At 50.0% G+C, this 17,408-nt stretch overlaps 1 protein-coding gene across 48 annotated transcripts in view; it reads right to left on the bottom strand.

The window, feature by feature from the left end:
- Positions 1–17,408, bottom strand: part of MSI2 (musashi RNA binding protein 2) — a 192,273-nt gene that overhangs the window by 66,398 nt on the left and 108,467 nt on the right. For 46 of the 48 annotated variants that reach the window (XR_014936433.1, XR_014936434.1, XR_001559041.3 and 43 more), the window contains one exon: positions 4,232–4,280. The exons of the other annotated variants lie outside the window; for them this stretch is intronic. Coding sequence is in view for 40 of the 46 variants with exons in the window: in XM_085521928.1 (XP_085378054.1) it covers positions 4,232–4,280 (49 nt within the window). In the remaining 6 variants the exon portion in view is untranslated. The remainder of the gene's footprint in view (positions 1–4,231; positions 4,281–17,408) is intronic. 48 annotated transcript variants of the gene reach the window in all.

Genomic DNA, 17,408 nt, shown 5'->3' with positions numbered 1-17,408 from the left:
TATGGTTTATGGCATGAATATTTATAAGTGAAGATGTAATATTAAAAGCGTACACACATGAAATATTAATATGGCACATGTCATAACTGCAAACCCAACAGATAGGTGTGAATGATGGCAATGCAGCTCAGCCATCACCACTTCCACTGATAGGTCTGTAAATGGTAAATAATATTAACTAATTGATCTTCACAGCCCTCCTTGCAAGTTTTGAAGCAAATATTTGCTTACAAACCGTGTGCAGCTCCTCTCCCCATCCTGCTGTGTGGGCAGCAGACCAACACGGAGCTGCTGCTCCTCTCAGCGCCGCTCTGGGATGGGCTCTGCCGCCGGGAACGCCGCGCTCCAAACAGCCGAGCTCTCCAGAGGCTCATTTACCAAGCGATAGAAGTGACAAGGGAATAAAAGCCATCCTCATCCAGCAAAGCGCTAACAATAATGCCGCCTCCATTTATATCTTATGTCGTGCCTTCCATCCAAAGCTCTTAAAGCACTCATTGCACTGAACAAATACCAGCCCCGGTGCGGATGCTTTTCCAAAGGCCCCGGGTCCGAGCCAGGAGGAGCAATCCCTGCAGCCCCCTCCTTCTGAAGGCTGCAGGCTCCATCCCAGTCCCCTGGGTGCAGTGCTGCTGCCAGCACAGCTGTGCTCTGGAGGACCAAAGCAGGCAATCACTTCTATATGTTTTAATCACCCCCCTCAAAACCGCTTAGCAATGTCTTTTTAAACACACGTGACCTTGCTGTGCTTGAGAGAGACAGCAGTAAACAAATAATTGCCGTGACTCTTAATTATACCTCATCCAGAAAAACGTCGATTAGAACTTCAGAGGTCAACTGCAAAACTGAGCTTCTGGCAGTCGGACAACGCAAAAGGCAGTTTCGCTTCTGAGAAAAGCACCCTCCTTGGCAGAGCCCGGCAGTGTCCCGCCGGCAGCATCAGCTATTCCTGCAGTGAGCACAGGAACTGCGCCTGGGCAGCAGCACAGCCACACAGCACAGCCACGGAGCCCCGTGCTGCGCTGGGAAGATGCTCTGAGCACCCACGTCCCCACTCACGTCACGCAGACAGCCTGTCTTTCTTTAATTTTGTTTAGTTTTAACATTAAAGAAGCCCAAATCACATGCTGTCACTTCCCTCTTCTCTCCCCTGCCATTCCTAACCACGTGAGAGTTAATTGATATGAAAATAACTCTGGGGGCTGCACGGCTTTGGAAAACATATAGCATTACATTTAATACCAGCAATTACGACTTGGGGGATTCAATCAGTCAAATCTTTATTTTCCTTTCTGCACACTGAAGCTGTGGGACTGCTGCAGCACAGCACACAGCCCGGCAGGCAGCACAGGGTATGGGCACTGCCCGCACCCCATCACCTTCTCCTGACTCATGTCTACCTACATGTTTAATGGCTGCAGAGAGAAAGGGGAGGAATGGGTTCCTAAGCAAATTCATCCATAAGGAGACACTGCACTCTGCCCTCCTTTCTGCTAAGAACCGAGGGACAGGAGGAGATGAGCCTGCTCCCACAGCAGCCAGAAGCTCCATGCAGGGCACCCCCAGGGATGCATCCCACAGCCGTCTGCGTAGCGAAGGCAAAAGGGCATAATCAACTTGCAAGATTCCTTTCCCCAACCCCAAAGATCAATAACTAATGCTGAACTCCAGATTTTATCTGCTCTTTGCAAGGGTAACGAAATAAAACCACCCTCGGTTCTTTCCAATTTCTGAATCCTTTCAAGACTGACCCAGTAATTTTCAGCTCTGTGAAATTTTAGGCAGCAAAGAAAGTGATGAAAGTGATCTTCCACAGCACTTACAGAACTCCTGTGTTTTTTCTCCCTGGATAGAAATACCAAAGTACAGCACAGGGTGCAGAAATTCCACATTACCAACACTGCCCAAAAACAACTGGAATCGTAACAAAAGGTGATGTGGACAGTGGCCTTCTATGCACCCTTCACAAGCCATGAAGGACTGACTGGGTATCAGAAAACAAAAGGACATCACAGAGGAAACAAAGTGGTTCACTTGATAACATTTTAAAGGGTATAAAAGTTCTATGCTCCATTGGCGAGGTCAGTGTTTTCTTTGGGGGGGCCCTCCAGGTCTCTCAAGGCATCACTAACACTGCTCAGCACTGAGCAGCTCTGGGATTGCCTCCATCTGTGGGGGTTACACAGTAGCACGGCCACACCAACTGTGAGCGGAGCACACAGACAGCACACATAGGACAGCCTTACACCAACATTCTCCATTTGCTTGCAAGGAAACGCATCTCCCTTCCAGCAGCAGAGTGAATTCTAATACTTCTCCTTGCCCACGTTGATCATTCTAGGCATACACTAACTACAGTAAACCACAGTGGATATTTTATCTGCCATTTCTCTTTCCCTTGGCTAATTTGACGATACAGATTGCAACCCACAAGTGGTTTTAAGAATTGCTATTAACGCTGCTGCTCACATGCTACTGCATTTTAAATGTGTTTCCAACACAATCAGAATGTCACAATTTGTAAAATCTGGGGTGATTTTATAAACGATCGATGCCACAGAACCCGCTCCACGATGACAGCCTGCCCGGCAGCTCATTAGCCTGATTAGTGGCAGCTACCTGCACAGGGAAGGAGAAAATGTCTGGGGAGACAGGCTCAGCTCAGCCAAAGACGGCTGCGCCTCCTGAGTTGTTTTGTTTGCTTCTTCCTTCCTCTGCTCCATGGCAGAGGTGAAGGTCAGAGCTCAGCCGTTGTGTCTCCCTGGTGCAGGGCTGGCTCCTTCCCACAAGAATTTGGGCTGATCCCAGCAGGGCTGCCCTTGGGCTGTGAGTGACAAAGACCCACTGCTGACCAGGAAGCTGAAGCAGCCGTAGCTGAGACAACAGCTGTGTCAATTGAGCGAGCCCCTCTGAGAGCCGCTGCGTGGACACTGACATGGCCAGAGCTTGAAGGGCAGAGGGCAGCCCTCCAGCTGAGCATCCCTGCAGAAGCCACAAGCTGCAATGCCTCCAAACATGCTTTGTGAGAGCAGGAGGAGGCAGCACCCATCAATCCCGCTGGGAGGGAATGGTGGCACAGTGCTCCTCGTGCCCCTGGGGTTCCCCAGCTGCCAGGGCTCTGCTGGAGCTCTGCTCCTCAGTGTGAGGCACTCACCCGGACCGCAGCATCATTTATTTCTGCTGAAAGGAATGGCCATAACGCTGCAACAATCCTCAGCTCATTTTTGGAGCTGTACAAGCAATGATGAAACCTTATCTATCCAGTGAAATATGTGGATGGGATTCCTCTTCTGGAGATCTTGTTCAGTCTGTAATTGACACATGATGAGCAGCCTGGAGCTTCACAACCCCAGCAAAGGGCTCAGCACCCTGACATCCTGGTCTCAACCTACTACTTTACACCCAGCCCACCCCAACACCCACTGCCCTGGGACAGCCTCTGTGCATTCTGTGACACAAGCAGATCCAGGAAGCCCAGCCGTGGTCCTCGTGCTTGTACGCCTATATGGTCACCTCTCCTACAACCATACATATATGATTCCAGCTGAGCCAACAGCCAGGCCCCACTGACTCTGGGCCAGGAAACTTCAGGTTCCCTGAAAAACAGCCCCCAGCCATTACCCCCCAGTGCCTCCAGCATGTCTGGATTCCAGCTCCTCTGTGTCACATGGCAATGCCTGGTGTGCACCCAGCAGCACTGCAGCACCCCAAGCTGTGAGTACGGCTCTCCTGAGAGCACTGCAAACAGAGGGCAGGTGGGCAGCACAGCAATCAGTGCTGCAGGGATGCTGAGTGTGCAGGGGACAGGACTGTAAGCAGTTCTCCCAGCAGGGCTGGGGCTGACCCTGCTTGGATGCGTATCCCATGGGGCCAACAGTGGGGACACAGAGAGACTCCCTTGTTCTGATGCAGCTCCCTTCCCTGTGCCACATGTTAGCACTGGGCTTCACCACCTCTGGGGACAGCGTAGAGCCTGACAGTGATCTTCCCGAAGGTAAGTCAGCTGGCTGACCACAAAAGGCACCTCCAATATGAAAACCCACATGGGATGTGGCACTACTTGCCACACAGCCCTTCCTCTGTACACATGCAGGATGCAGGGAGCTGTGCCAAACACGAGGAGCTCTGCTGATTTAGCTCCACTGAGTTTAGCCACATGGTCACTGCTTTTGGCTGTGCTCAGCACACCGACACTGCCACAAAGGTGACGGCTGAGCTGCTGCTCTCTTACCTCTATGTCTGTTGGTCGTCTTGTCAAACATAAGCATGGCGTCTTCTACCTGCAAGACACAAGGGAGAGGCGTGCTTAACACACCCGGCTGGGTTGGCAGAGGCACACAAACACAGCGGGATGGCAGAGGCCTCGGCTCAGGCGGTGCAGGTGCATCACGTTTCCTTCCTCTCGCTTAGAGTCAGCATCGCCCCTTGGAAACCTGCTGCTTCCAACCTGTGTGCTTGCTGATATCTGACCCTAAAGCAGAAAAGTGAACGTTAGCAGTTCTGACACCCTGCAAAGCCCAACATCCAGGCTGCCATGCCCCACCTGGGTCTCTTTCCCTTTTGTAGAGATAAAGGAGGGCCAAGGGAGGAATTGTGGATGCAAATCACCCTTGTGACTTCTCCAAATCAGAGTTGCTGCCTTGGCTGAGAACTGGGAGGCTTCAAGGAGCGGGAGCAGGGCAAAATCTGGTCAGCCAAGAAAGGTATTCAGAGGGTTTCAAAGGGCCCTTTGAAAAGCTGGAGGAGGGGGCAGAGGGAAGGGGGAGAAAGTTTAATTCGCATCAGGCTTGGCATTTCCACTTCAGAAGAGAGATGACTGATGAAACGTACTGAAGTGCAACCAAATTGCTTTCAACTTTCATTACTATTTGCATGATTTATTCCACCTCCGTTTAATCTGTGCAGCCACACCTAACATTTTACACTTATTTTAGAAGGTTGTTGGGCTGGGATTTCTCATCACGTTTTGAACTGGTGATCGGGTCAGTCCTGCACGTTGCAGGAAAGGTCCTGCAACCGCTCTGAAAAGACTTCCAGGCTTTCTGCTCCTTGTTTGAAACCAGGGGCTGATGAAAACCTGCACCACTGCTGAACTGCACAGTACATCAGGGATGGTTATCTTTTTAAGGTGTTTTTCTTCCTTTTTATTTTCCCACTGATTTCTATGAGATTTTCATGTATTCAGGATTTCTATAAACCATGCAGCTCAGAAGGGCTCACAGCATCCTCACACGATGCCACCATGGGCTCCTCCTCCCATCCCAGCAGCCCCTGCCTGCTCTGTGCAGGTGGCAAAACACAGCTTGAGCCTCACTTAACTGCTGCATTAAAACACACTCCAGGATACAGCAAAAACATAGTGCAGCAAAACCGTTTGCTATACCAGGGTGCATTTAGAAACCTGTCTCCAGTTAACTTGCTCTTAACTTCTGCAAAGTGCTTTGCAAAGCGTGTTAGCGACAGCTGGAGACAGAGAACAGCATGCCTCCCTAATGCCCACCGTCACTGAGACCTAACGATGCTGATGCAATGGAAATCCAAACCACACTGAGCACAGAGCCACTTGTCCTGCTGCCTCTCATCACTTGGAGGAAGAAAATGCACAGGTCTGAGCAATACTGGGATGGTGATAAGGATGGTGCTTCCCTTCACCCACCACAATCACTTATCTCCGCGCCACCGTTACGTCTGTAGATTTCTGACTTGTCATTCTCACAGCTCTTGGCCTCGCTGGCAGCAAGAATGACCCCTTGCACTCAGTGCTAGATCTGGAGACACAGAGACCCCTGACTGCGGCCGGGACCCTCAGGCTGGAGCCCAGAACCCTGGGTGGGGGAAGTAGCTCCTGCAGCCGGTGTCAGGTTTGGATGGAGCACACCAGTAACGAGCAATAATCAGGGGGGTGTTCTTGGAGCCAGCTGGTGCCCTTCTAACAATGTCTAATTGGTTATCTTTTCTGCTTCCTAAGGTCAGAACATTTTATCTCCGTCTCTGCCCTTTTGGAGTTTACCCCACCCTGCGTTATTTTGTAGGGCAGCCATTGTAGCAGAAGAATAGGCTCTTTCCTCTATAGTCCAGTGACACAATGAGACTTCTTGAAACCTCCTGAATAGACAGAGTGCAACGGCCAGAGAAAAATTCTATTAACGCTCTGCAAAATAAAACATCTAAGAGCCGGTTAGACAAGCAGGAGAGGGAAATCAATACTCAGAGGGCAGCGCTTAGAGAAACTTTTCACCGGTTGCAAAAAGGTGGTGAGGGTACGGGAGGGAGGAGGAGAAAGAAACTTATTAATGCAGAAAACCCATCAATGGTATGGAAATCTGGCAGAACAGCAAGAGCTGAAACTGGAAGAATTTGAATATACAAAGGGCTGAATAGAATGAGAAAACCACACTGCCTCTCACACTGCCCGTTTCTCACGGTTCTCTGTGTGTCTAACACAAGCGGCTTGTTCGAGTCTTCACCAAGGAGAAATAAGGGACGCAGTCAAGGTAACCGGCAGGAAACCCTGTAGTAAGCAAATTGATCCCTGCTGCAAGGGGAGAAAAAACACAAAGCCTGTAGATGAAACTCAAGGCGCTGGGTAGCGGTGACCCTCCTGCAGTTAACCCCTCTGCAACGCGGCTCCTGCGCTGCCCAGTGCTCAGAAGCTGCTCTACAGGGATCTCTCCTGGTCTCAGCCCAAAGCCCAAAGCCTCACTCTGTGCTGCAGGAACCTTTCTTTCTGCAGGGCAGAAGCAGGGCTGCAGGCCCAGCAACTCCCAGACCCATCCTTCCCCATTCCCATCCTGCCCCCCCAGGCCTGACTGTCTGCAGCCTAGAGCATTGCAGGGCCATCTGCCCCATAGCGCGGGGCCATGGGGCCCGAGCAGTGATCCAAGGCAGCCCTGACCACTGCACAGAACTGTGGAAGCCAGTGCGAACGTCTGTATTACAGTTCTCAGTACAGAGGCTGAAAGGAGCCTAATAATGAGCAACAAATGAGTGTTTCAGAACGAACAGAGTCTTTGCACTTATTGCCGCCCAATGCCAGGAGCAAATGGACACTGTGTGGATGTGAAGGACTTCTCCCCTGCACAGAACACCCCATCCCTACACCCAATTTAGACCCAGCTTCTTACACTAAACCCAGGTAATGGGTTTTAGTTTAACCTTTTTTTTCCAATCTACTTGGGGCTCTGAGAACAGGAAGGGACATAGCACCGCTTTAATCACCGCCTGGAAGGAGGAATGGGGAATAAGAGGAGAAAAGAGAAAAAAATGGAGGAGCCAAAGGCTTTAATAATCCTAACGGCTCCAGGCTTATTTAAAATATGCCCAACTAGTTCACAAAGGGATCCGCAGAGATAAATCTATTTGATTTTGTTCCACTTTAATGGCGGCATATATTTAAAGCAACAAAACCAGGATGACCTAAATAAGATGACTATTAATTGTAGTCAGAAAAGCTCTGAATTTAATGCAATGGATCCAGACAGAACTAGAAGACACGCTTTTCTCCATTCATTCCTCCCACTTTCCTCTTAAGGATTTTCAACTCCTCTCCTTTGCACGGGGCCATCCTGAGCGGTCAGAGATGATCAAACCCAGCACAGCCCATCGCCGCTCATGCCCTAATGAGTGAGAAGGCTGAATCCTCTCTGCAGATGAGAGGCAATTCCGTGAGTTGCCCGAGGACAGCAGTTTCAATCAGTCACTGCAGGCAGCTGAATCTGCCGCAAAATCAGTGAATACTCAGCCAGAAAGCGGCAATGACTCAAACTAGGGATTTTCTGGGAAACTTCATATCTGCTCTTTTATTTCTGCAACCTGGACTTGGGCGCTGGACCACAACAGCTGCACTCAAACCAGAGCTGGTCACTGGTTCCCACAGAGACCACCCTGGGACAGCCTAGGACCACCCTGTGCAGGAAGGCTCTGGGGGAGGCACAGCTCCGTGCCCCGCACGGCCCTGCGCTCTACAGCCACACAGCCCCGCAGACCCAGGGAATAAACGCACACTGTGGCTGCTGTTATTTGCAGGGCATCAGCATGCAGGCACAGGGGTGACAACAGCCCCATTTCATGTTGCCAAGTTCTTCTTTTTCCCTTTGAATCAAGTTTGCTCATTCGGTGAAACCTCCACGGGGAAACCACTGACTTTCACAGCTCCAACCAACACACAGCAGCCTTTATTCCTCACATCTCCTCATCCAGTCCCGGCAAGTCTGTCCTGATCCAAAAGCTGAGTCCCTGACATGTCCTGTGCAGGTGGGGATCCCCCCATTCCCGGGAAGCACGGCAAGGGCTGGGCTGGGGCAGCTCTGAGATCTGCAGCCCCGCAGGGAAAAGTTCTGGGGTAGAGAAATGAAGCAACACACTGCAATGTAGCGCTGTGCCCATTCAGATGAGGCCCTAGGAGAGCAGGAGCTACACAAGGATTACACTCAGCGACACGTGTTGTGCTGCGTTCCTACCCTTCTGCCCCAGGTCTGCAAACTGTACGGCTCTGTCATCTTCAGCTCTTCTGAGAAAGAGTGCCGGACGTTCTTGTCCAATTCCTCGAATTATTTACACGCACTGCACAACTCCTACAATATTTTGCTTCCAGAAGCAGAAAAGCCTCTTAGCTGCTAGTAAACTGTCAGGTGCGATTATTTTAAATGTGCATGTGAAATCTGAGTGCCAGCAATGCGCTCCTGCTGATGTACAGCCTCCCTCTGCACAAACTGAGACAGATACGTACCGTATGCCGCAGCCAGAAACAACGCTGCCCCCACGACAGGCCTGAAAGCTGTGACCACCAACATGTTCCCGGCAGCCGTGACTGCATGGCAGCAGAATGCACATGGGCACATTTGCACACACCCGGGGGCTGGACACACGCGGTGCAGTTCCTCACTGAGCATCCCGACATCCCGCGGCGACGTCTCAGCGACCCACGTCTCAGGCGCTGTGCACCGCGGTAACAATCAATGCCATACTGTGCGAGAGCAAATTCCACTGCTAGCAATCTTTCCCCCCAGCAGTCAAGTCTTTAAAAAGTCTTATTTGGCAATTATAGCTAATAAAACTACAATTTTATTCAACACACACATATCATTGTGACTAATTTTGCACCATCAGGGCTGAAATTAACACAGCCATTCAATCATGGCAATCCCAGGGCTCGCCCCCCAGCCGGGGCACAGTGAGGAGCTCCCACCCGCCCAGCAGGCGCTGTGCACTCCTGCCCTCCCACACGAGGTGCTGTTCAATGTGCTCTCCCAACAGAGATGCAGGAATGGCCACAGCTCTACTGGATACAGGAGACAACGAGACAAACTGAATGGACTTAACACGCAATTCCTTATGAAGTCCTTTGTAACAATTCCTTAATACCAGGAGATGATGATTAAAGCACGGCAGCTGGTCACATGAGGAGCAGTGAGGCCATAGCAGCGTTATCCCTCCTCTGCTGCAGAGCATGTGTGTGTTTGTTGTGCTTTTATGGAGACAAAACAGCCAAGCCAGACGTGGGCCCGGCCCGGTCTGCTCCACAGTCAGGTCTTGCAGACAAGTCTGACTGCCCACAATGACTGCTGCCACCAGAGAGGCTGGCCATCCCCTGGGCATGCTTCACCAGGCAGGGAAAGAGGTTTCAGCACTGCATTCCCAAAGGAGCAGCCGAGCCTTTGTGCAGTGCTGAGCACTCCACATACCCACCTCCCTCCAGATTGAGGCTCACATACACTGAATGCTGTGAGGGCGAAGGCACAGCCGCAGCACGGCTCAGCACTCAGCAGTGTGACCCAGCCCAGGTCCCATATCCCCCAGCACTCCATCCATCCCAGCACCCGCAGGTGCTGCCGGGCAGGGATGGGGCTGCCCTCACTGCTCTGCACCGCGGGCTCTGGGCAGAACACTGCTCCTTCAGCATTTCAGTGAGCCAGGTGTGAGGCAGTTTGCGATTTTACTTTCACGGCACATTAGCTGCCGTCAGCAGAAATAATTCTTCCTCCCTTCACAGTGCTCGTTTGCATATTAGCACTGCAAAGTTGCAATCTGTTTTCTTTTACAAACAACACCTAAGTGGTGCTGTCTGCACGGTGCAGGCTCTGGGGGCAGCTCCCACCGCGCTCACACCAGAGGGGTTCTGGGCAGATACTGTGGTCAGCATCCCATCCAGTCTGCTCCACAACAAAGGGAGTAGAAAGAAGGTACAAGCATCTCTGCAACACTGAGCAGTGACACTCATCAAAATGATGCAAAGGACAGCGCTGGGCAGCCACAAACCATCCAAATTTTGATCCAGCTCACACTACCTCTGGCTCCTTTTGGGATGATGCATGGATGGATGGATGGATGGATGGATGGATGGATGGATGGATGGACGGACGGACGGATGGTTGATTGGATGGGGAGGTCCCAGGACAAATCCAGTGAGAGAAAAGAGCTTCAAATATTAGTGGAGCAGTAATTTTGGAGAAGTACTTGACACAGCGCAAAGCCTTCTCTTTCCAAACCCAACACGTTTCCCATCAATGCAACCACTGAAACACAAGCAGCTGTTCTGTTTACTACAAACAAACATGCCCAGTAATAAGCTGCAGTGAAATCTTCAAAAGCCTCGTGCCAGAGAGAGCATCAGAGCCACTCCTCTGAATGCCCTGCACTCTGTGTCTGGCACCAACTATTTCAGGAGCAGTTCCTAACACATGGAAGCTGATGCTGAGCGCAGCTCAACTTGCAGCATACAGTTAAGCCCAACTAAGCCCTTCCAAGATGTGTTATTTGAAGACATCAATTTCATTTTCACAATTTCCTTGTGAGTACTTTCTGGGATCGAGACGTAAGGGCAGCACACCGTGACTCGTCTGGTGGTAATGGGGCTCTGTGCTGTGCTATCGCATCACTTCAAGCAGTTCCCTTCACCCAGCTACAGAGCCACAGAGGAACAAACTGCTCACATGCCCCTCTGCTACGTGTGAGAATGCCAAGGGTGTTACAGCACGGGTTCTCCCCCCACTCAGTGCTGACACCCAGCTCTGCAGTCAGGGTGCTTTGGAGCAGAACCGCAGCACCGGGCAGACACAGCTGAGTGGATCTGATGGACAGACATCGTGGGCAGCAGAACCCGAGAGCTCAAAGGGCGTCCCCTGCCCTTCCGTAACTACCTGCTGAATAAGTGTGAAGATAAGACAAGGATTGCATTACTATGTTTCCTGATGCATGAAGGGCTTTTTTATTGCCCAGAGTGAAAAAATAGAAGTCTGAACAATTGCCACAGTCAGCTTCAGAAAAAGGCTCAGCTGCAAAATGAAACAGTGCAGTTTATTAGCAAAGAAAAACTCATCTAAGTTTTCCTTGACTGTAATGAAAAAAAGTTTCATTTTATTTCCTTCTAGACCCTTTTTCCTTTTATTGTTCTTTTCATATACTGACTTGCATATTAAAGAATGCTTTGCCGGGGCCATTTCTGCTAAGCAGAGCTCTCTCCTCCCGCATCCCTCGATCCCTGATCAAACACGGCTCACATTTCTGCATTTGGGGACTTTTAATCTGCAGAAGAGTGCTGCAGCAGCTCCAGGGCAGCAGGGTGGGCACACACGGTGCTGCGCTCTGCCAACCGCAGTGCACACCTGGCTCACAGTGCTGGGCTGCACCCCAGAGCACAGCCCCACAGAGAGCCTTTAGGGGTCCCTTCCAACTCAAACCATGCCATGAAACAATGGCTGCAGAGCTGGCACAGCCCACCCTGTTACTGGCAGCCCAATTGTGGACACCGCTGCTCTCCCAGGGGATGTCCTGGTTTGAGCCCCTGCATTTCCAACATTTTTTACTTCTTGCCCAAAAGCCATTTGAATGGATTATGTCCCAGTGATGAATCTCTCCTCCAAGCGCTACAAGAGGCTCTTGAATCATGGCAAACAGGCTCTGTAAATCAAGCAAACTGCAAAAATGGGCAAAGAGAGGATTCTGGCGCTAAGAACAAGGTGACAGGTCCACACATCAATCCCAGGTGACTGACAAGGTGTCCTTTGGAGACGTGTCTATGTATTTTTAAACTCTGCCTCACTGGCTACAGTGCCTGATGCTGCAATAAGTCAAGACACGGTAACTAAGCTCCCATCTCAGTGGATTGTTACAGTGATAATTCCACCTTTGTAACTCAGCCTCAAACAAACCCCCTTTGTTCTGTCTTATTACACAGATTCTGGTATCATTCAAGTATATTAACTGTAGCCTATTACTGTCACACAAAAACGCTCCCTGAGCCACAGCAAAGGGCTCCCCAGACAAAACTTTATGTCATGTTAATCCAAGCTTTAATAACTACGAGGATATATAACTGTATTCTAATTGTGCTTCGTGTTTTGGTGTGCAAAAGCAGAAGGTCTCAGAGGTGGTGGCTGCAGCCCTATTCCAGCACAGCACCCACTGCTGATGTGTAACACAGGATGGACTGCATCCCTGGCACAGAGGGAAACCCAGGCTGAGAGCAATGCAAAGGGACAGAAATAGCACTTATAGCACTTGAACAGGGAAAACCAGCATTGTGGAGACTGTACATACTGAATTCTCCAGCGTCTGCTGGAAACGCTGCGTGATAAAGGACGGCAGCAAGCAGAACATTCATTTTGTAACCAACACTTCAAGTGGGCAAAGTGAAAGAACAGTAAAAAAGAAAGAAACTTCTATTAATAGCTTATTTTCAAATGCCAGCTGCAAGCTGGAAAATGTTTTAAGAAAAAGCGAAAGGATCTGTCCCATCCCCAAGAGGCTTAGGAGGCAGTGCTCTCTGCTGTGCTCTGCTTGTGCTTTTGCTAACCCAGTTTTAAGTGTCATGAGAAAGGAGATTTATAACCCTTCCCTACATAGGGCCACAGTGCTGATCTCGCAACTCAATCCGCAGCAGACTGCAAGTGGCCAGGTTTTAACCTTGCTGCCTGTGCTGTAGGACACCGGCCCTTCTGACTCTCCTTATTCTCACATTCTCGTGATTTCTTTGCAAAATCTTCTCTGCTTTATTCTTGCAAAATTGAGTTTCAGCACAGTGAATTTCAAACTGACCCAGCAGGAGGAAACAGTCACAAAGAGCAGCCAGGAGCTCAGGGGCAGCTGCGAAGCTTTCTGCACCAGTCAGGGCGCCTGCCTGCAACCAGCACGAGGCCCAGCACTGCTCCTGCCTGCCACGCTCATCGCTGCTTTGCTCCCTTCCCTAGCACAGGTTTGTAACAGCCTGGGAGATCTCTTAGGAGGAACTTCTGTAACAGTTAGCCCGAACGCTGCCACAACTGGAGAAAACACAGAGGTTTTCCTCTACACGTGCTGTGGCCACTGAGGGCTTTGCCAGCACTTCCGCACCAGGAGAATGCAGCTAATGCAAACAAACACGTTATGTTATTTACTTGCTGATGATTTATAACACCTACCTGCCATAAAGTGTCACTTTGCAATGTTGTAAAACACAGCCCGTATTTCACAGCGGCTGCTGACAGCCGGGCTGAAGCCATGCAGGTCTGTGCTCAGCGCTGTGCCCCCACCAGGATCAGCCCTGCAGCTCTCCAGATCTGCACACTGGGCCCCTGCGAGACCCGAAGGATAAAACCCGCGTCTGTCTCCAGTGCCAGAAATTCAGAATCAGCTCCTTAAGCTCCCCAGGCTCTAATTAGGTGGCATCTTCCAAGCGGCTCCTGGAGTGAGCCCAAGAGGTACAAAGCGGTGTACGTTTCCGCGACAGGTTTTGTTTATCGGTGTGAAGTCACCCCAGGCGAACCTGGAGAGCTTCAGTGCATGAGTCAAAAACAACCAGGAGCTCAGGAGAGACCAAAGGCAGCTGTGAGACAGCGCGGGGTGCTCCAAAGACACCCAGCTCCCCAGCGCTGCTCCTCCCCATCCCACCACCTGGAGTTGCACAGCAAAGCTACAATGCTTTAAATACCCTTCAGTTGAGGCTTTTACTGCTCACTGACACGGCAGCCCCTCGGTTCCACATTCTTTTTCAACAACAGATTTTCCAAAGGAAAAAGAACAGCCTTGTGTAAATCACAAGGCTCCAGAAACGGGGGTGCTCCGAAGGAAAAAAGGCCACTGAACAGCCTGAATTTCTCAGTAAATTGTGAAATTTGGCAGCACCCATCTGACACTGTTTATTTTTTTTCCCCAAAAGTTGTACTACGCAGAACATTAGAGCAAAACAGTTTTCTTTGGCAGACATGGGTTCTGCTCCACACTCCCCTTCTCCCTGACACACCATATGGACCTCTCTTAATGAAATATATGCAGCAAGGGACATTAAAGCAGCTCAGCATAGGGGCAAACGCAGCTCCTCTGGAAGCCAGGCAGGAAAACATCACACGTTTCTGGAACCATCGCTTTCAGCTTTAGGGTCTGTTACACTGTAGTCTGTGAGCTTTGATTAAAATGCCAGATTGGTAATGTAAACCATGCATTAATGTATATGTTATATATATACATAAAATATGTATTACTAAAATCAGAGCTATTCTTCCAAAATGCCTTTATGGAAGTAGCATATCATAAGAAGAGCCCAGAGACATCAGGAAAGTTGGCTTGGAAAGCTTCAATACAGAAGAGACTGAACCAAAAAACCAGAAATTTATTGAAAAGTGAGAGATTTTTCTACAGTAAAGAAGAGCATTTCCATGGTTCCCAATGTGCTCAGAATAAAGGTGTGATACAAACGGACAGCAGGCTTTAAAGGACAGCTAGAGTGTTACAGACAGGCTACCCAGCTCTTCAGGTGCAACCCGTGGCCAAACTATCTGCCCATGCACCCAGCAATTCCCTTGGGATTTTCAGCGACTTAAGGAAAATCTGCCCATAATCTCATCAGCAGCAACAAGGCAGGAGCCTCTGCAGAACAGATCCTTTAAGAAGAAAAGGGCTTTTATGTTGGGGAAGAGATCTGTGTGAAGTTGCTTGTGTTGAGTTTTAGTTCTGTGTTTTTTCTCTCACTTTTCCTGGAGCAAGAGGCAGGACGGATAGGCATTATCTACAAAAATCTTGCAGCGTAATGTCAAGATCGATATGTTGACCTAACAAGTAATGCCAGCTTCAGTAGTGTCTTAATGATGTGATCATTATCTTCTTACCTGAAGTGCAGCAGCGGTGAGCACGTGTGCCAGCAGGAAAGCTTAAGACTACTCAGTACAAAAGACCACAAACACTTCCCCATATGCACAAAGATATTCTCCACATTTAGTGTCTTGGGGAAAAAATAGGTACCCCTACTTCTGATCATCCACAGTGGGCTCAATTAACCAAGCACCACAGATGAAAACACCGCTGTTGTGGAGTTGTTTTTTCCCTCTGGGTAACACAGCTCTATGTGCTCCCAGCTATTTGTATGGAGTACCCATCTTTGTCTTGGAGATGGCTGGGACCAACACAGCATGGAGGCAGCCAGGAGAGGAGAAGCTGCTCCAAGTCTTCTCTTGCTGCAAGAATACAACTGGATTCTCTGACCCCAGGGAATTCTCTGTCCCATTTATCCAGGAGACGCTCCATAGCTTGGTTAAGACAGAGATAATATATAACTCGTTTTGCCTGGCTGCGGTACCTAAAACAACTCAAAGACTCCCACTTTCAAACCCATCACGTTTGCTATGAAGTAGAACCTGCATCCCATCTTCAAGCATTTTGCTTTGCCCTCACCAGCCCTATGCACACCCTAACCAACATAATGGCCATTGGCCACCCCCTGACCATGTCTTCTGAGGGCAAGTGCCCTCAGTGCTTAAGCAGCAGCTGCAGAACATAAGATACAATCAGCATCAGCAGAGATCTCTCCCTGCTGTCAGTCTATACACACACACTGGCCCTGCAGCTCTGCCTGCGAGCTGAGCACAGCAGGAAGCCCCGCATTAGTGACGGCACCACAGGGCACGGCCAAGGCCACGGAGCAAGGCACACCAACAGCTCTGGATCAGCAGCAATACAGCAGTTCTTCTGTCCGTTAATAAATTACAGCTAAATACCCGCCGCACCAACAGAAAAGAACGTCCCCTTCCTGAAAACAGAACTTAGAGGAAAATTCATTTCCTGTCAGCAGCTTTACTGGCCAGCGGTGAGAGCAGAGCAAGCAGCAACGTGTGCTGATGCAGCCCCGCGAGTTCGCTCTCAGCCTGCTGCGATTTGTCTATCTCCAGAGGCAGACCCACAAGAGATGCCACTAAGACAATGCATCCTTAAACAGATTTCAAGACTGAAATGTGCGAGTTTTGGTCTAATTCCAAAAAACGTTAGCTAGCATGAGACATCTCTTTCAGTTGTCTGCCTCGGATCTCCCTGGACAGCACCAGATAAAGAGGCAATTCATCATCAGCTGAAGGCTGTGTGCAGTGCGTTATCTGCCTTCCGCCGAGAGCCGCGCGCTCTGTGCTCACCCCGCGCTCACGGGCTGACCTCCCTCCTCCATTTTGAGATGCCATAGCAACATGAAATTAACACGCACGGAACTGGTAAATGAATAATTTACTGATTTTGTAAGAACTTGCCTCGCAATTTATAGTTCTATTATCTTCTAGAGCCACATCTTAACTCCTTTTGTAAGGAGGCTGCAATCAAGCTAAACAGCATCTGAAATCCCACTGAGCACATGCAGGCTGTGCGCTCACAGCACCGTGGTCCCCTCGGCTCCATATCCCCCTGCACACGGACAGGAGGTGCAGCCCCTCCAGCTCTGCAGGCCCAGTCCAGGGCACCTGCAGTGCTCTGGATGTATCCCTGTCCCCACTTCCCATCATCACTCCAACATCGGCACTGAGCGGAGGGCACTGCTGAGATCAGTACAGCTGCAGTAACAACCGGCATATAAAATACACGTGGAAAGGGTTCTCGAGTGCTATCAGAGATGATCTTCTAGTGACTCAACCACATCTTGTCACTCAGACTCAATTTAAAAGATATTTGCAAAGACAATACCGGGAGAGATTTATTTTCAGCCTTATTTATTTGGGTGGAATAGGTTAGATTATTTTTCTTATCTGCTCCTCAGCAGAATGGATATCTCCATCCTCTGTACTCGCAGCAGGGATGGGCTTGCAGGATGCTGCAGCCCGTGGTGCTGTGCACAGCACACAAACCCTTCACACTGGCAGCCTCAAGCACAACCAGAGGCAAGCAGAAAGGAGCAAAGACTTTGGCATTTGCTATATGACTTCAATGTAAGATTTCCAAAGCCACCTCTGACAGAAGGTGCTCAGCTTCCACGGAGCTGTGGGTGCACCAAGTGGGGATAAAACTGCCATGAATACATCTGGGTGACAAACTGGGAGAGCGGCTGGCCCTACAGCAGTGAGCTGTTATACCACAGTGGGGAGGGCAAGGAAAACCAACACCTTAAACATGGCAGGAGGAGAGGGGCAGGAGCCAGAGCCTGGACAGCCCCTACCAGCCTGGAGTCCTGTGGGGCTGCTGGG

This window comes from Coturnix japonica, chromosome 22 (genome assembly GCF_054131305.1).
Source record: "Coturnix japonica strain WE chromosome 22, WE-NBRP24, whole genome shotgun sequence".
Taxonomy (NCBI): domain Eukaryota; kingdom Metazoa; phylum Chordata; class Aves; order Galliformes; family Phasianidae; genus Coturnix; species Coturnix japonica.
Note: the sequence above shows the minus strand (reverse complement) of the source record. Positions and strands in the feature narration are given on the sequence as shown.